The sequence below is a fragment of the Tachyglossus aculeatus genome, chromosome 1, assembly GCF_015852505.1.
Source record: "Tachyglossus aculeatus isolate mTacAcu1 chromosome 1, mTacAcu1.pri, whole genome shotgun sequence".
In the NCBI taxonomy this organism is placed as follows: Eukaryota; Metazoa; Chordata; class Mammalia; order Monotremata; family Tachyglossidae; genus Tachyglossus; species Tachyglossus aculeatus.
The window spans coordinates 28231507-28251668 of record NC_052066.1 but is presented as its reverse complement, the minus strand read 5'-3'; the positions used below and the strand labels follow the sequence as shown (position 1 = coordinate 28251668).

The following is a 20162-nucleotide window of genomic DNA, read 5'->3' as shown; positions in this document are numbered from 1 at the left end:
GTACTTCCCAAGCGCTTAGTACAGTGCTCTGCACACAGTAAGCGCTCAATAATACGATTGATGATGATGATGTGTCCATGGAGTCGCTATGAACTGGAGACGACTCGACAGCGTAAGACAAGACAAGGCTCTGCTGCGTCCAGCTGTGCCATCGTGAAGCCGCCAGGCCGAAGTGGCATCCGCTTGTGCCACTCTGTGCTCTCAAGCCACGCTCACGTTCTGGGAAACTGTCTTCGGGGAATTTTTTCCGGTGCTGGCCCAGGAGGACCCTGGCTAGGATCTTGCCTGCAATGGGGACAGCTGCAGCGTGCTGGTCTCTGATCCTGTGGTTGGTCTAGTGGGAAAGAGCACGGTGGGAATTTGCTGAGCGCTTACTGCTGGATGCGGAGCACAGTACTAAGGCGCTTGGGAGAGTATACCACAACAGAGTTGACGGACAGCCTACAGGAGCTTTTAATCCTGTAGAGTTCACAGTTGGTGGTGAGAAAGGGTGACAGGCACCTGTAGCCATTAAGGACCAAAGGTTTCTCTTCCCTACCCATCCCCAACAAGGCTGGGGCGGCGGAGGGGGAAAGGAAGCTGCAGGGCTGGATTTCCACGAGTTCAAAGGAGAGGGAAGGAGGTGGGGTGATGGATGACTACCTTTAGGGTCACCGGGCTCTCCCTGCCTGGACCTCAACACAGAGGCTTAAGCTATTCCTGACATACTGTGGACCTTATAATTAATTACTGTGTAGTCTGACTAAACTAAATGCCCGCTCCCCCCAGCCCACAACTTATAAATTCATAAAGAAAACAGAAACAGCGTGCGTACATTGCTCGGCAATACACTGCTCCATCCATCAATCGTATTTATTGAGCGCTTACTATGTGCAGAGCACTGTACTAATCAATCAATCAATCAATCAATCAATCAATCGTATTTATTGAGCGCTTACTATGTGCAGAGCACTGTACTAAGCGCTTGGGAAGTACAAATTGGCAACGTATAGAGACAGTCCCTACCCAACAGTGGGCTCACAGTCTAAAAGTCTAAAAGCTCATAGGGAAGCAGTATGGCTCAATGGAAAGAGCCTGGGCTATGGAGTCAGAGGTCGTGGGTTCAAATCCCACCTCGGCCACTTGTCAGCTGTGTGACTTTGGGCAAGTCACTTAACTTCTCTTGGCCTCAGTTCCCTCATCTGTAAAAATGGGGATGAAGACTGTGAGCCCCACGTGGGACAACCTGATTACCTTGTATCCACCCCAGCGCTTAGAACAGTGCTTGGCACATAGTAAGCACTTAACAAATACCAACATTATTATTATTATTTTGGCGGATGCATTTATTCATCCAAACAGCACAGAACTTGGTGCTTATTTCTTAGGAAGGTCATTACTCAAAGTAAAATCCAGCAAACTCCACTACATAAAACCACAGGATTCTCTTGATTCTCAAATGAATATATTTCACAGATGGAGTTATTAAACGGTCTATTGGACTTTAAGTGCTTCTCAGGCGAGGAATTTGTCTTTTGCATTTACACCACACTCATTAGCTGCTCAATTACCAAATACAATCCTACTGAATAATACTTTCTTAATAAGCCTTTTCCCAAAGGACAGCTTTCAAAATTAAGTTTCTTTACATTGGGCCCTTTAAGGGAGGATAAAAAATTTGATCAAAACTTGATATACGGGATGTGTGGGTTTTTTTTTTTTTAGTGGGTAGGGAGAATGAACCAATAAACACATTTCTGTACGCACAGGACCAAAAGATGCTGAAGTATAATAATAACTGTGCCAGGCACTGTACTAAGTGCTGGAGTAGATATAAGCTAATCAGGCTGGACAGACACTCTGTCCCACATGAGGCTCACAATCTTAATCCCCAATTTACAGATGAGGTAACAGACACAGGGAAGTTCAGTAACTTGCCCAAGGTCACACAGCAGCCAAGTGGAGGAGCAAGGTTAAAACCTAGATCCTCATTTTTGTAACTGTTTGGAAAGGGGGAAAAAAAGTGATGGTTGGAAGAAACATAACTGTCCTGGAGGCATGTTCTTTAGTTTCCTCATCCTTGTGGCTGTTTATCCGCTACTTCACACAGTCTTCCAGAATTTTAGCTTTCTGAGTTTTTTTTAAAGCTTTCTGAGTCTACTATTAGTAGACCCTAACTGGAGAAAACCGGAAAGCAGCCCTTCCCTCCCCTGCCTTTAATAAACTTTCTCTCTATTTAGCAAAATGTTTCTTAATGAAATTTTAGCTTAGTGGTTTTTTGTCAGCATCTCTCAGAAGGCATCAGTTCAAAACACAAAGTTCTGATTACATGAAGCAGGAAGCCAAACCTAATGTATAACAGAAGGGGGAACGAGAATTATAAATTGGTTTGCTGTAGCTAATGGAAATGGATCGCTTAACTCATCTAACAGAATACGATGAAGAAGAGTCAGTTTTTTTCCATTTTAACAAGGGAGAAGAAACAAATACATGTAAGTAATTTTGTTGTCGGAAACAGAGATGGAGGTAGAGAATGAAAAGAACATTCCAAGAATTCCTTTCAACACCTACAGCCCCTTGATTCTTGACTAATGGTAAAAGAGATTTACGACCTGTGAAATGATGATGGTTAAGATCCACAGTTTGGATTTTATGGGCACACTCCCACCTCAAAATTTACCATGGCCCTCTTTACTTTCAAGCATAACTTCACAGAACGTCAAACATGCGCAAACACATTCAGAAACAGCTACGGATTGATTTTATCCTAATGATGAAAGGCTTTCTTTCTTGAAAATCACAATCTACCTAACAATGTTAACAGTGCCTGGTTTTAAAGGGGTTCCTTTTTATGATTCGTCAATCGACAGCTAAATCTTTTCACCTATGGAAACTGTCCTGAAGGTAGATTCTCTTGACAGTGAGATAAAAATCTAGTGATGTCAGAAATTTCTTAACATTAAATGGTAGGTATTACAGAAGGAGAAATAGAAAATGTCTCTTAAATAAAGGCCCCGAGACAGTGAATTCCATGAGCTGGCCCAAATAAATGACTTCCCAACTACCGGCCCCTCAAATGATCTATAAAACACACTTATACAACCATTTTTTTTTTACATTCTAACATAAAATAAAAACTTTTAAAAAAAATTGCCATGTCTTTAAAAAATAAAAACAACATAAGAAACGTGCATTCCTTTGAAAGCAAATGTGAGCTATAAAAAGCAGGTGATTTCTGGGTGACTTACCAATGGATAAGAGGTTCTTTCTAAGTAGAAAGCTCTAAAGGAAGACAATATGGGCTTTTAACCTGTGACCTTTCAAGAGCCACTGCTGCCCACAAAGTATGAAATGAGCAAAGCTTTAAATTCAAAGCACTCGACATTGAAGGAAAAATGGGAAAAAAGGCTGTAATGACATAATTCAATTTTTTTTAGCCCACAGTTAAAAACTATTTTGAGAGAATGCAACATAAAAACCCTCACATACCGAATCAAAGTATGATCATATTACACTAACTTATAAAAACTCGAGTGAGGGGGGAAGGGGAAGAGGGCAATCCTTAGGACTCACTGCCTTCTTCCCAAGTAAACTAAGGTTTTTCAACCACGAGATGTTTAAATAACCATCTTGATGAAGATGGCTTAAACTACAAAACAGGCAAACGTATGCTAGAAGCAGCAAGGCATAGGGGGCCTGGAGCCCCATGTTGGACAGGGACTGTGTCCAGCCCAATTTATTTGTATCTACCCCAGTGCTTAGTACAGTGCCTGGCACATAAAAAGCACTTAACAAACACCATTACTGTTATTGTTATTATTATTGTTCTGTGGCCGTATACCCGTAAACCCTGGACTAATATTCACTTGTTTCGTGGGGGTGGGCAGAAAAGAGTAGCTGAGAAAGCAACCAGATACAGAACTGTGATAGGGCAGGGAAGAAGCAGTGGGGCTCAGTGGAAAACAGCACAAGCTTGAGAGTCAGAGGTCATGGGTTCAAATTCCGGTTCCGCCAATTGTCAGCTGTGTGACTTTGGACCAGTCACTTAACTTCTCTGGGCCTCAGTTACCTCATCTGTAAAATGGGGATGAAGACTGTGAGCCTCCCACGGGACAACCTGATCACCTTGTAACCTCCCCAGCGCTTAGAACAGTGCTTTGCACATAGAAAGTGCTTAATAAATGCCATCATCATCATCAAGAAGAATGGTCAGAAGACAGACCCTAAAAGTTTGAGACGGATGAGTGGAGAGGAGACCTGAGGTGATGAATTCTCCTGAAATTCTTTGCAGGTTTCAACAGTATTTACTAAATAACCTGTACGCAGAGCATTGCACTGTGTGTTTCAGTAAGTATGCACATCTGCATTTCCCATAATGACCGCATTCAGTCCTTGAAATCAAACCATTTTACTTTGCAGAGCTGAGGTTCCCCCAAACCAGATCCTTCTTTAAATGGTCCCGATATTACTTGGTGCTTGGTAAGAAGGTGGGAGAGTCTGACTTTGTATTAGTGAAGTGTGAGGGGAGAGTAGGTTCAATAGACACAGTTTCCTCAACAGGTGAAGGGTATGGTCTAGTGGCAAGAACACGGGCTTCGGAGTCAGAGGACGTGGGTCCTAATCCCGGCTCTGCCACTTGTGCGCTGGGTGACCTTGGGCAAGACACTTAACTTCTCCGGGCCTCGGTTACCTCATCTGTAAAATGGGGATTAAGACTGTGAGCCCCACATGGCACAACCTGATGACCTTGTATCTACCCCAGCGCTTAAAACAGTGCTTGGCAGTAGTAAGTGCTTAATAAATACCATGATTATTATTATTATTATTAAGCTTGCCATTTTCCTTTTCCAAAATATGTCCAGCAACTGGGATTCTACAACAGACTAGACTATATCAATGAAGAATGAGTTTAGAAGATAATCAGTCCACTAATCGATGGTATTTATTGAGGATTACTGTGCGTAGGGCACTCAGAAGAGTACAATACAGCAGAGTTGGTAGATATGTTCCCTGCCCACAAGGAGCATACAGTCAAGCAATCAATCCATCAGTGGTAATTACTGAGTGCTTACTATGACTACAGCACCTTACTAAGTGATTACAGTCGAGGGGTGGGGAGCCGTGTCTTGGTTGATAGCCAAGAAAGCGAGTGTTCAACTCAGTCCTCCCTGTCAAGTCCTTGAGGAACATACAACTACGCTGTCTCAGACATAGCCAAGGCTCTAGATGCCAACTTCAGGAATTTGGATGGTAATTCTTTCAGAACGTGTATTCCCCCCAGCGCTTAGAACAGTGCTCTGCACATAGTAAGCACTTAACAAATGCCACTGTTATTATCACAAATGACTATTCACCCTGGGAAAGATGCAAGCGATCGCGAGGCGAACGAAGGGGGAAAAAACCAAATTCGAGGGGGGTGTCGCAGATGGGAGCGGAGAAGAGGAAATGAGGGCTTAGCTGGGGAAGGCCTGTTGGAGGAGATAAGCCTTTGAAAATGGGGAGAGTCATTATCTCGCAGACATGAAGGGCGAGAGAGTTCCAGGCCAGAGGCAGGGTGTGGGAGAGAGGTTGGTGGAGAGAGAGATGAGCTCAAGGTACAGTGAGTAGGCTGGCATTAGAGAAGCAAAGTTTGTGGGCAGATCTAAGGTAGGAGATGAGTTAGGTAGAAAGGGGCAAGGTGTTGAGTGCTTTAAAGGAAGGAATTTTCGTTTAATGTGGAGGTGGATGGGCAACCTCTGAAGGTTCTTGAGGAGTGAGGAAACATGGACTGGATGGTTTTATACAAAAATGATCCAGGCAGCAGAGTGAAGGATGGACTGGACTGGGGAGAGACAGGAGGCAGGGCGGTAGCAGCCCTTAGTACAGTGCCCGACACATAGTAAGCGCTTAACAAATACCATGATTATTATTATCAAGGAGAAAGAGGCTGATGTGGCAGTCAAGGTGGGATGGGCTAAGTGCTTGGATCAGTGTGGTAGTGGTTTGGATGGGCAGATTTTAGCCACGCTGTGAAGGTTAAACAGATTGCATAGAGAGAGGTGTCCAGGACAATGCCAAGGTTCTGGATTTATGAGACCCTAAACCTCCAGAGTTCAATGATCCAGCTGAAATCAAGCGCTTAGTACAGTGCTCTGCACATAGTAAGCGCTCAATAAATACGATTGATGATGAAAAATGGAGGCAATACTCAATTTACAGTGTAGGGAAGTTGGGAGGTTTCATGAAAACACATTGGGACGGTGCTTTGAGTTTTATGAAATAACTTTTCTTTCTCCTCTTCACATTTCCCATTGCACAGGAAAAAAACAACTCAGATATTAATAACCCATGAAGGCTCTGCATCTTTTCTTCTTCTCCATAATTATCACAATCCCAGGGCTGAGACGTAAATTTTATTTCACTCTTCTCAAAGGCTTCAGACTATAAATGTCACTCATCAAAACAACCCAGACAGAGGATGATTTTCTGAATTCACCTCTTATTGGCCCATTCTGGTTTAGGGATACTCCTACTGAAACCCTTTTCTGTATTTTCCAAAACACTCAGTGCCGTGCTCTGCACCCTTTAAGTGCTCAATCTCTTGAGTTCAAACTGTGTTGAAAGATTACCAGTTCACTTATTCTTGGAGCGCAGTTAAACCATGATTTACCAAACATACAGATCTTTAGAAAACGACAGCTACGAGTGACGCCAATGCCCAAAATTACTTTTCGCAGAAAATATTTTCCCAACGTAGAGGATGGAATGGGTTCTATTATTCTAAATAGCTTTGGTACAGATTGTGATCTGAGTGTGCTTTGCAGTCCAAGATTAACAGCTTGGGAAACAATCAGGGTTTTAAAAAGCAAAATTAATCAAATGTTATTTTAGTGCGATTCTCGTGTGTTGGCTTAAAAACCAGCTTCAGCTTTCTCTTTTCTCAAACCAAAATAGGTTCTCTGTGGCAAAACATAAAAGCAAGGTGGTTCTTCACAAATTTTGCTCTTGATTCACTCAATTTCAGAGAGTTAAAGCAGTAACAGAGAAAAGAGCTTTAGTGCTAAGCGTCGGGGGAACGGTAAAGGGAGCCTAAGTGGTGGTCCTCCTCTCCCTTAAAAGGTGTACAATCCAGTAATGATAATAATAATAACAAAATATTTGTTAAGTGCTTACCCTTGTTGCTTGTATGCCAATATTTTTTATATGCATTTTCCTTCCTATCTCCCTCATTAGTTCAGTGCGGTGGTTTAAGGCTGTCAATCAAGCAGGAATGCAATCCCAAGAGAACTAAGGAGCCTGAATCCTGATGTGTCAAGCAAGTTTTGGGGTAGATATAAGGTTGGGTACAGTCCCCGTCCCATATGGGGCTCATGGTCTACACCGGTGTGTCACGTGTAACAGAACGAGTTTTACTTGAGACAAAGGATAAGCAGTCATCAGAGCCTAGGGGCAAGGAGTATGTTTCCGTCCAGTAGTTCAGTTGTTCCCCTGACAGATTCATATGCTTCCAAGGCACAACATTTCAATTTTGTGAGAAGCAGTGTGGCCAAATGGCCAGGGAGTTAGAAGGACCTGGATTCTAATTCTGGCTCCGCCACTTTTCTGTGTGCTCTGTGCCTCAGTTACCTCATCTGTAAATCGTGGATGAAGACTTTGAGCCCCACATGGGACACGGACTTTGTCCAACCTGATTAGCCTGCATCTACTTTAGCGCTTAGTCTAGTGCTTGGCCCACAGTAAGCATTTCACAAATACCATTAAAAAAATTTTCCATGAAATACTCCTTTCGATTTTGGGCTGGAGTAGAGAAGCTTTTTGACTATTTTCAGTCTGTTGAAAACTAATCGGGTCAGTTTAGCTAATTAAATTGTCTGTCAAATGATGTATCTCGCCGATGCAGCTAATTATTAGCCTTATCCCACACTGAGTCACGAGCATAGAAGCAATGCTTTAGAGTAAACGAACTTTCCGGAGAGACATTAACGCACTTGAAGCGGCCGTTAATTGGCTGAAAGTGCAGTACACAACAATTCTGTAAGATCCTTTATAAAGCTAACCGGATTCAGGCTCCTTAGTTCTCTTGGGATTGCATACCTGCGTGACTGACAGCCTTAAACCACTGCACTAAACTAATGAGGGAGATAGGAAGGAAAATGCATATAAAAGACATTTGCAGACAAGGAACAAGAGTCACACTGACTTAAACAGTTACAAGGCCAAGTAACTAGTACAGTGCTCTGACCAAGAAGCTCAATTAACCCTGATGACAATACTAAATTTCTTCTGCCCTCACTGTTGCTTCAAAGATTTAAGACTCAACTGTAAACAACAACGCTGTACTAATTAAACCAGTAAGAGCAGAGATAATTAGTAAGACGTCACTATCAAAATAGATGGGATATCATTTCCTAAATAGGTCCCTAAAAATAACATAAAACACTAGAAAGTTCATTAAGCTAGAAATGGAGACATAAAACCAAATCAGATTAAAACAGTAAATCCATAATAACATGCAGACAATCTCTTTCTCTCAGAAAGCAAAGCAATTATTTTTACCACACACTGTTGCCCATTTTTTCCTGTGGCTTGTTTTTTTTTTTTTTTTGCAGTGCAGCGCAAAGTATAACTAGCTCAAGTGCCAAAGTGCCACACCTAACTGCATGTTCTGGTTTATTCTGACAAAGGCAGATCAAGAATAACTTGTGAAGAACTAAGCTGTGCATTGCTGCACTCAAAATCCGTGCACGTCATTCTTTGCAGTCTAAGAAAGGAAAAGGAACATGAACAAAAGTTTCGCCCATTAAAGTTAAACATGGCTTTGAGTTGGACACTGAGCTGCCCCAAACTCTGAAGTCTGTCCACAGTCTCCTACCACTCTTTTATTTTCATAGCTATTGATGTCCTTGCCTTTTATTTTGCTGCTGAGTTTTCATCTCTCCTTCCATATCTGTTGCCATCGCCCCTCCCTCCCATTAGTCTTAACATTTTTGAGCCCTTTGGGGGAGGCCAGAGACTAATTCTCACTTCTGCGGTCTTCCCAAGGCACAGACAAGTGTTTTGTACATGGCAGTGCTTAATGAATGCTATTACTACTACTAATATTAGCTATCCTCAGCACAATCTAACTTGTCCTTCTGGGCTTCAGATGGCAAACCCAGAGGAAAAATGTTGAACTACTGAGATAAGAAAGGGCTCTTTGGATTTACTCTGTACTCAAAAATGAAATAAAACACTCCATAATCAGATGCCCGATCTTTCCCATGAATAAACGAGCAGACAACATTCCTCAGTGAGTTATAGGGATAGAAGACCGTTTCATAGGTTGAACACATGCGACTTCCAAAGGCATCCTGGAGGCCTTTCCTTGTAAACCTGAGCTCTCTGGAATAGATGGGATAAAAGCAATGAAGGAAAACTACACCACAAAGGCAGAAAAGCCTTTTTTATAAAGAAGGGAAGGACTGGACAGCACAGTGATTTCTGTCACCAGACAAGGACCGAATTGATCTCTTTTCCCGGAAAGATCCACTTCTCACTGGATTGTTGAACTGTGAAAGCATGTTCCATACCTGTTTACTGGTAAAACTTCCCAGTTACTGGTTACTGAGTGTTAGTCTTCAAGAAGAGTAACTCACTTCAAGTATTAATACCAAAGTCAATTTTTTTTCCCCTTTATCGGCATCTGAATATATACCCCAACTTACCACATCACTAGCACTGGAAAACTCGTTATTAACTAGGCTTTCAAGAGCCATCCACCGGACGGGTCTATTTTCATTATCTCCCAGGCAGTGATAGTCCATGGGGAACAGGTCTCTGGATAACGCGTTGTCAGTGATCTTTACCTGAAGCGTATCGTCAATGCTGAAACGAAGAGGGGATAGCTAAGTGACCTAAGAATGGTTTACCCGAACAATCTAACAGGAAAACGAAGATCCAAACGGAACCCAAAATGGTTAGATGATAAAAAGCTCCAGCTGGGTTTGGGCGAACTATCCCATTTGAGACCTCTTGCTATGGTTATCCCAATGTCCCGCCCCGGTTAAATGAACGGGTCTGGATCGCTGAGTTTCTAACAGGTGTCGCCGTTAAAACCGAACAAGACGTCTCGCCCCGCTGCCTTCCCGCCCGAGGGTGGACACTGTACTTACACACAATTTCTAGCAGCCAGGTCTTTGTGAATGACCTCCCTCCGGGCCAAGTAGCTCATTCCACAGGCAATCTGAATGGCCATATGTACAAGGTCCTGTTGGGATATTGCCTGGAGTGACAGAAAATGATAACGACACCGGTTAATGGGGGAAACTCCCAAACTGTTCCGAGTTCCAACTCCCTGATTGAGCCTGATTTTTTTCCCTCTTCAAACTCAAGCTCGAGGAACTGGCTTTCAGATTCAAAGGTCAGGATAACTTTTTCACGGGTCCAACCGCCCCCTTCGCCCTTCCCCTTCTTGGCTGGCTTTCAGGGAACCCTATCTTTTTTTTTAATGGCATTTATTAAGCGCTTACTATGTGCAAAGCACTGTTCTAAGCGCTGGGGAGGTTACAAGGTGATCAGGTTGTCCCGTGGGGGGCTCACAGTCTTAATCCTCATTTTACAGATGAGGTAACTGAGGCCCAGAGAAGTTAAGTGACTTGCCCAAGGTCACACAGCTGACAATTGGAGGAGCCGGGATTTGAACCCATGACCTCTGACTCCAAAGCCCGTGCTCTTTCCACTGAGCCAGGCTGCTTCTATTTAGCTGCCTCTTAGGGCTTGCTGCCGCTATTACCTTACTATGTGTCACGCACTGTCCAAAGCCCTGGGGTAGATACAAACTAATTAGGTTGGACACAGTCCCTGTCCCACATTCATTCATTCAATTGCATTTATTGAGTGCTTACTGTGTGCAGGGCACTGTACTAAGCGTTTGGAAAGTACAAGACATCAATAAAGAGCCAATCCCTGCCCACAACGGGCTTACAGTCTCGGGGGGGGGGGGGGAGGCAGACATCATATCAAGTAAACAGGCATCAATATAAACAGAATTATAGATGTAGACATAAGTGCTGCGGGGCTTGGGGGGGAAGCAAAAGGAGCAAGTCGAGTTGACATAGAAGGGAAGGGGAGCTGAGGAAAAGGGGGCTTATTCTGGGAAGGCCTCTTGGAGGAGGTGTGCCTTCAGTAGGGCTTTGAAGGGTCTTAATCTTAATCTTCCTCCCTTCAAAGCTCTAACTTGTACTTCCCAAGAGCTTAGTACAGTGCTCTGCACACAGTAAGCGCTCAATAAATACGATTGAATGAATGAATACTGAGAGCTCACCTCTTCCAGGAGGCCTTCTCAGACTGAGCCCCCTCCTTCCTCTCCCCAGCCTTACCTCCTTCCCCTCCCCACACCACCTGTATATATGTATATATGTTTGTACGCATTTATTACTCGTTTTATTTTATTTGTACATATTTATTCTTCTTATTTTATTTTGTTAACGTTTTGTTTTGTTGTCTGTCTCCCCTTTCTAGACTGTGAGCCCACTGTTGGGTAGGGACCGTCTCTATAAGTTGCCAACTTGGACTTCCCAAGCGTTTAGTACAGTGTTCTGCACACAGTAAGCGCTCAATAAATAGGGAAGCAGCGTGGCTCAGTGGAAAGAGCACGGGCCTTGGAGTCAGAGGTCATGGGTTCAAACCCCGGCTCCGCCAACTGTAAGCTGTGTGACTTTGGGCAAGTCACTTAACTTCTCTGCGCCTCAGTTACCTCATCTGTAAAATGGGGATTAAGACTGTGAGCCCCCCTTGGGACAACCTGATCACCTTGCAACTTCCCCAGCGCTTAGAACAGTGCTTTGCACATAGATAGTAAGCGCTTAATAAATGCCATTTAAATAAATAAATAAATAAATAAATAAATACGATTGAATGAATGAATGAATGAAAGGGGGGAAGAGTGACTGTTTGGCGGATTTCACAGTCTTAATTCCCATTTTACAGACGAGGTAACTGAGGCCCAGAGAAGTAAAGTGACTGTAAGCCCGTGGTAGGCGGGGAATGCATCTGTTATATTGTACTCTCGCAAGGGTTTAGCCCAGTGCTCTGTACACAGTAAGAGCTCAATAAATACAACTGACTGGTTGACTTGCCCAAGGTCCCACAGCAGACAAGTGGTGGAGCTGGATTAGAACTCATGTCCTTCTGACTCCCAGGCTCTAGCCACTAATTTTCCGTGCCCTTCATGGTTTCCTCCAGGCCTGTTTTGTTACACGTCACCCGGAAATAGAGCTTATTGCTGAAGAACAGCGTGCAGGCGGGTTTCTCGTACCTGGGGATTATTGGCCTCTACTAACTTGCACTGTCGTAAAAACAGCTTCAGGTTCCCCCAGTTCATGTATGGTAATATCACCATGGGCTTCTCCCCCTCCTCTATACAGACGTGGGTGATGGGGAGAAGATTCCTAAGGGAGGAAAGAGATCCGTGTTACATAAAATCACAAGTCAACTTTACCATCAATTGCCTGCTCTACAGAAGCTAGCAAGAAATCAAAACAGGCATAAATGAGTTAATCAGATCCCGCAAACAACACCTACAGTTGTAAAACCAGTCTACTCAGAACTATTTTAGAATGAAAATGGGACAAATGACACCCTAGCCACAAATAAACTGTGCTTGGAAAACGATGTGAAGCCAGGTATATATTTTTTTTTAACCTCAGAAAGGTCATTCGTTATGAGAACATGGAAAAGCATTTTCTGGAAACAATACGACTATTTGCTAAGAACCTCATCCGCAGAAAGGATTTCATTTCTGATTTCATTCAGGAGGCCTTCCCAGACTGAGCCCCTTCCTTCCTCTCCCCCTCGTCCCCCTCTCCATCCCCCCCATCTTACCTCCTTCCCTTCCCCACAGCACCTGTATATATGTTCGTACATATTTATTACTCTATTTATTTATTTACTTTACTTGTACATATCTATTCTATTCATTTTATTCTGTTAGTATGTTTGGTTTTGTTCTCTGTTTCCCCCTTCAGACTGTGAGCCCACTGTTGGGTAGGGACTGTCTCTATATGTTGCCAATTTGTACTTCCCAAGCGCTTAGTACAGTGCTCTGCACACAGTAAGCGCTCAATAAATACGATTGATGATGATGATGATGATTTCAGATTTTAGGAGTGAGAAAAATACTCACCAGGAACTGATTCCTTTGGAAATAAGTTACGTTATTACTACGAAGAGAGTAGCAATTCCTCATTTTTAAGTGAGTGACGATTTGAAAGCTGCAGTCCAGTATATATTGTGACCTGTTACTTCGGGATCCATGTACAACGGGAACTTTCACTTTTTCCCACACAAATAGAGAGGTAGTGAAGTCCTTTAGGAGGCTACAGTTCACAGAAGACCATACTGGGGATTAAGTGTGAGTGGAGTTCGCTTTCTCTCTTCATTAACCCAAGTCAGGTATTCACTCTTCTGCATAAACATCTGCCTTAGAAACTAAACGCTTCCAAAGTCCCACAGTAAGCAAAAACGGTTTAGGTACCAACAAAAAGGTACCATCGGTGCTTGAATTTTTTTAAAGCTGCTGTCCTCCAATTTCCTATAGGGAATATGTTCTGGGAAACCGCTCATAGGGATTTTTTTTCCCTCTTTTCATCAAGACCTACTACACTGAATCGGGAGAAGACACGGGGTGACCTTTACAGTTATACCAGTTCCAGGTATATGTAGTGAGCGTGATGATACTGAACACCTGAGGGCACGGCGCTGTATTAAGCCCTCCCCTCTGACCCCAAGTAACTCTGAGCAATTGGGGAGAAGGAGGGGAGAAGGCAGCCCATAAATAATAATAGTAACAATAATGATGGTATCTGTTAAGCGCTTACTATGTGCCAAGCACTGTTTTAAGCGCTAAGACAGGGGAGAGGGCATTCATGGGGCTGCAAGCAGCAAAGGAAAAGGACTCAACAGGTCCAGGAGCAGCCTGGATAACAGTGCTCACAAACTTTCAGGACTGGAAAAAACACGGCTCTCTATGGTCCCAAAGAGTGGTACCCGGAAAAGGCTCAGCAGGGGTTGAGAAAGCTGAGGATTGGTGAAGCAAAGAGCCAAACAACCGTAACAACCAAATAAATTAATAAATAAATGGGACAAACAGGTGGACAGAGGAAGGATAGGTGTGTTTTACCGACACAAACATCTTTGGTGAGTTTCTGTTCACATTCAAAACTAGAGTAAGAATACATAATGATAATAATAATAATGATGATGGCATTTGTTAAGCGCTTACTACGTGCCAAGCGCTGTTCTAAGGACTGGGGAAGATGCAAGGCAATCAGGTTGGGCCACGTGGGGCTCACAGCCTCAATCCCCATTTTACAGATGAGGTAAATGAGGCATAGAGAATAATAATAATAATGATGGCATTTGTTAAGCACTTACTATGTGCAAAGCACTGTTCTAAGCACTGGGGAGGATTAAGGTGATCAGGTTGTCCCATGGGGGGGCTCATAGTCTTAATCCCCATTTTACAGACGAGGTAACTGAGGCACAGAGAAGCTAAGTGACTTGCCCAAGGTCACACAGCTGACAATTGGCGGAGCCGGGATTAGAACCCATGACCTCTGACTCCCAAGCCCGGGGTCTTTCCACTGAGCCACGCTGCTTACCATAATAATAATAATAATTGTGGTATTTAAGTGCTCACTATATGCCAGGCACTCTACTAAGCAGTCGGGTGGATACAAGCAAATCGGGTTGGACACAGTTCCTGTCCCACATAAGGTTCACGGTCTTAATCCCCACTTTGCTTGTGTGGTAACTGAGGCACAGAGAAGTGAAGTGATTTGCCCAAGGCCACACAGCAGCCAAGTGGCAGAGCTGGGATTAGAACTCATGACCTCCTGATTCCCAGGCTCGTGCTCCATCTGCTATGCCATTAACAAAAACCACAAAAACCCATGTTTCCTGCCCTGTGGATTCTCCATGATAAGTGTAATGTTTCAGTGCTGGGCTGCCGTTTCCCGAAATACAAACCTGCTAGTTTCTTTGTTTTGTTTTTTTTTAATTTCGACGCTCACCGAGATGATGCATCACAGCTAACTTGGCCCGGAATAGGCAGGTTGCAAAAACTACAGCCACACCTTTTTAAGGAGGGGTCAGTTCCATTACTTGAGCTATTTATTTTATTTTGTTAGTATGTTTGGTTTTGTTCTCTGTCTCCCCCTTTTAGACTGTGAGCCCACTGTTGGGTAGGGACTGTCTCTAGATGTTGCCAACTTCTACTTCCCAAGCGCTTAGTACAGTGCTCTGCACACAGTAAGCGCTCAATAAATACGATTGATTGATTGAAACTTTGAGCACCAGGAAGGTTTACTTGAGAAAGCATCCTCCTTTTACACCAACCAATTAATCTCTCCTTTTGACTGCTGTTGAAAGCACTTTGCCTTGTATTAGGCTGCCTACTAATGAACCTGTCCTCCCAAGAACTAAAGTGATTTACGACTCTACCTTTCAATAGCTAAGTAGTTTCGCCATTTTATTCAATCCTCACACTGCACCTAAATTTACAGCCCAGCCTAGAGTTGTACATTTTAATGGGAGGAGAGGAACCCGGATTCTAATGCTCTTCTAGAGCAGGTTATTAACCTACTGAATTAATCTCAATGTTTTGGTTCCCTTAACAATAGGTGGGAAAAACACTCCCCCCACCCAAAATACTGATCTACCCCAAAGAAAGAGACTGGGAATTTGTTAATTATCATAGAATCAATCAATGGCATTTTTCTTATGTATTTTAATGGTATTCGTCGGGGGGACAAATATATATTAGCATATACTATATACTATACTATATATATTAGTATACTATATACTTACTATATATCAGGCACTGTATTAAGCATTGGGGTAGATACACACTAATCAATCAATCAATCAATCCTATTTATTGAGCGCTTACTGTGTGCAGAGCACTGTACTAAGTGCTTGGGAAGTACCAGTCGGCCACATATAGAGACAGTCCCTACCCAACAGTGGGCTCACAGTCTAAAAGGGGAAGACAGAGAACAAAACCAAACATACTAACAAAATAAAATAAATAGAATAGATATGTACAAGCAAAATAAATAGAGTAATAAATATGTACAAACATATATATGTATACACAGGTGCAGTGGGGAAGGGAAGGAGGTAAGATGGGGGGGATGGAGAGGGGGACGAGGGGGAGAGGAAGGAAGGGGACACAAGTTGGACAAGTGACTTGGACAAGTCTGTTAATCAGGTTGGACACAATCCACATCCCACATGGGGCTCACAGCCTTAATTCCTATTTCACAGATGAGGTGTCTCAGACCCAGAGAAGTGAAATGACTTGCCTAAGGTCACACAGCAGACAAGGGGTGGAACCGGAATCAGAACCCAGGTCCTTCCGACTCCCAAGCCCGTGCTCTATCCACCGGGCCCTAAATGCTCAGGAGCGTACAACAGAGCTCTACTTGGGAGAGGATAATCCAGTGAAGCATCGTGGCTCAGTGGAAAGAGCCCGGGCTTTGGAGTCAGAGGTCGTGGGTTCAAATCCCGGTTCCGCCAACTGTCAGCTGGGTGACTTTGGGTAAGTCACTAAACTTCTCTGGGCCTCAGTTCCCTCATCTGTAAAATGAGGATGAAGACTGTGAGTCCCCCGTGGGACAACCTGATCACCTTGTAACCCCCCAGCGCTTAGAACAGTGCTTTGCACATAGTAAGCGCTTAATAAATGCTATCATTATTATTATTATTAGTGGAATTTCATTCCCTCCTTGGTTGCTCTCCGCCCCCCCCGGTAGCCTCCTTCCTCCACAATAGTGGCCCCACGGCTGTGGACCACCAGCTATTTTATCACAATGGTGGTCACAAACTAGGCTGCAAGTTTGTTGTGGGCAGGGAATATGTCTGTTTATTGTTACAGTATACTCTCCCAAGCGCTTAGTCCAGTGCTTTGCGTACAGGAAGTGCTCAATAAACACGAGTGACTGACACCGAGAATTCAGATAATGACAAAAAGACATGCTCACCTCACAAGCATAACCGGAGCTTAAGCAGCCTACTTGTGGCACCTCAGACCAAAGAAGCACCACAAATAATGCACGTAATAAAACATTTCATTGTGCAGTTATATGATGCCACTTCTAGATTTAGTAAGCAGTTTATAAATGCCATCATTATTATTCTGTTAGTTAAGCAGAACAGAATGCCTGGCTTTTTTTTTTTTACACACTTTTAAGCAATTTATGTCTTTTTCTGGGAATAAAAATTGTTATACTGTACGCTCCCAAGTGCTAAGTACAGTGCTCTGCACACAGAAGGTACTCAATGATAATAATAATAATGATGGCATTTGTTAAGTGCTTACTATGTGCAAAGCACTGTTCTAAGCGCTGGGGGGGATACAAGGTGATCAGGTTGTCCCACGTGGGGCTCAGAGTCTTAATCCCCATTTTACAGATGAGGTAACTGAGGCACAGAGAAGTGAAGTGGCTTGCCCAAGGTCACACAGCTGACAAGTGGCGGAGCCAGAATTTGAACCCATGACCGCTAACTCCCAAGCCCGGGCTCTTTCCACTGATCCACGCCGCTTCTCAATAAATACAACTGGCTGACTGGATCCATTAAATAATAATAATAATAATAGCATTTATTAAGCGCTTACTATGTGCAAAGCACTGTTCTAAGCGCTGGGGAGGTTACAGGGTGATCAAGTTGTCCTACAGGGGGCTCACGGTCTTAATCCCTATTTTACAGATGAGGTAACTGAGGCACAGAGAAGTTAAGTGCCTTGCCCAAAGTCACACAGCTGACAATTGGCAGAGCCAGAATTTGAACCCACGACCTCTGACTCCAAAGCCCGGGCTCTTTCCACTGAGCCACAATGACACAGTACCGAATACCAGCAAATTTAAAAAGGATGATAAATAGGATTTTTTTTACAATTTGCACCAACTTCTTGTGATTGTAAAATCTGACCTGCCATGCTTCCTTGGACCATTATTTCATGACCGCTGCGATCAAATTTATATTGCTTTTTCTGCCATTTTCCCCCCCTTTTGAATTGGATGTTAAGAAACTTTGAATTTTTCTGGCCTGTAACCGCTAAACTAAAATTACATTCCTGCTGGTTAAAAACAGAAAGGAAGAGTGAAAAATATATATCATTACCTCTATTAAAATTTGATGCACTAAAGGCATTTATCACCTCCTAAAATTTACACGAGCTCGTTATTTGCGCAACTTTCCCCCAGGGCCCAGCTAAATAGAATGATGGTTTTCCTCTATTATTAAACGTTTGCTAGCAGTACCGATTTGCCATTTCTAGAAAATAGCCATGTTGGCAAACCTGAGGAAGAAGCCAGGGGTGACCCTCTCTGAGGGAAGTGTCAAGATTTAGCCAAACCAGATTTTGTTAGTATGTTTGGTTTTGTTCTCCGTCTCCCGCTTTTAGACTGTGAGCCCACTGTTGGGTAGGGACTGTCTCTAGATGTTGCCAACTTGGACTTCCCAAGCGCTTAGTACAGTGCTCTGCACACAGTAAGCGCTCAATAAATACGATTGATGATGATGATGATGACCCTGAGGGGGAGAGAGAACACCCTGCAATCCATCAACGGAGAGAGTGTAAGATTGGAAACTGTAGGGCTCCGAGAGGAAAGGAGGAAGGATCAAAGATAGGCGAACCTTGAGAAGTACAGGATCCCGGGCACGGACAAAGCATCGGATTCATTCAATCACATTTACTGGGCGCTTACTGTGCGCAAAGCACTGGACTAAGCTCTTCAGAAGAAGCAGTGTGGCTCAGTGGAAAGAGCCGGGCTTTGGAGTCAGAGGTCATGGGTTCAAATCCCGGCTCTGCCAGTTGTCAGCCGTTGCCAAATCCAACGGCTCATATTCTGTCCTAATCCTCCTCGACCTCTCAGCTGCCTTTGACACTGTGGACCACCCCCTTCTCCTCAACACGTTATCTGACCTTGGCTTCACAGACTCCGTCCTCTCCTGGTTCTCCTCTTATCTCTCCGGTCATTCTTTCTCAGTCTCTTTTGCAGGCTCCTCCTCCCCCTCCCATCCTCTTACTGTGGGGGTTCCCCAAGGGTCAGTGCTTGGTCCCCTTCTGTTCTCAATCTACACACACTCCCTTGGTGACCTCATTCGCTCCCACGGCTTCAACTATCATCTCTACGCTGATGACACCCAGATCTCCATCTCTGCCCCTGCTCTCTCCCCCTCCCTCCAGGCTCGCATCTCCTCCTGCCTTCAGGACATCTCCATCTGGATGTCCGCCCGCCACCTAAAGCTCAACATGTCGAAGACTGAGCTCCTTGTCTTCCCTCCCAAACCTTGTCCTCTCCCTGACTTTCCCATCTCTGTTGACGGCACTACCATCCTTCCCGTCTCACAAGCCCGCAAACTTGGTGTCATCCTCGACTCCGCTCTCTCGTTCACCCCTCACATCCAAGCCGTCACCAAAACCTGCCGGTATCAGCTCCGCAACATTGCCAAGATCCGCCCTTTCCTCTCCATCCAAACTGCTACCCTGCTCATTCAAGCTGTCATCCTATCCCGTCTGGACTACTGCACCAGCCTTCTCTCTGACCTCCCATCCTCGTGTCTCTCTCCACTTCAATCCATACTTCATGCTGCTGCCCGGATTATCTTTGTCCAGAAACGCTCTGGGCATATTACTCCCCTCCTCAAAAATCTCCAGTGGCTACCAATCAATCTGCGCATCAGGCAGAAACTCCTCCCCCTGGGCTTCCAGGCTGTCCATCCCCTGGCCCCCTCCTACCTCACCTCCCTTCTGTCCTTCTCCAGCCCAGCCCGCACCCTCCGCTCCTCCGCCGCTCACCTCCTCACCGTTAGGCCTCGTTCTCGCCTGTCCCGCCATCAACCCCCGGCCCACGTCATCCCCCAGGCCTGGAATGCCCTCCCTCTGCCCATCCACCAAGCTAGCTCTCTTCCTCCCTTCAAGGCCCTGCTGAGAGCTCACCTCCTGCAGGAGGCCTTCCCAGACTGAGCCCCTTCCTTCCTCTCCCCCTCGTCCCCCTCTCCATCCCCCCATCTTACCTCCTTCCCTTCCCCACAGCACCTGTATATATGTATATATGGTTGTACATATTTATTACTCCATTTATTTATTTATTTATTTATTTTACTTGTACATTTCTATCCTATTTTATTTTGTTGGTATGTTTGGTTCTGTTCTC

The 20162-nt window shown here is 44.2% G+C and overlaps 1 protein-coding gene across 1 annotated transcript in view; it reads right to left on the bottom strand.

The window, feature by feature from the left end:
- The window catches only part of RYK (receptor like tyrosine kinase), a 243138-nt gene that overhangs the window by 30213 nt on the left and 192763 nt on the right, over window positions 1–20162 (bottom strand). Inside the window, exons 11-13 of the mRNA XM_038744510.1 lie at window positions 12254–12386; window positions 10110–10219; window positions 9663–9822 (exon numbers count right to left, since the gene is read on the bottom strand). Coding sequence (XP_038600438.1) covers window positions 9663–9822; window positions 10110–10219; window positions 12254–12386 — 403 coding nt within the window. The remainder of the gene's footprint in view (window positions 1–9662; window positions 9823–10109; window positions 10220–12253; window positions 12387–20162) is intronic.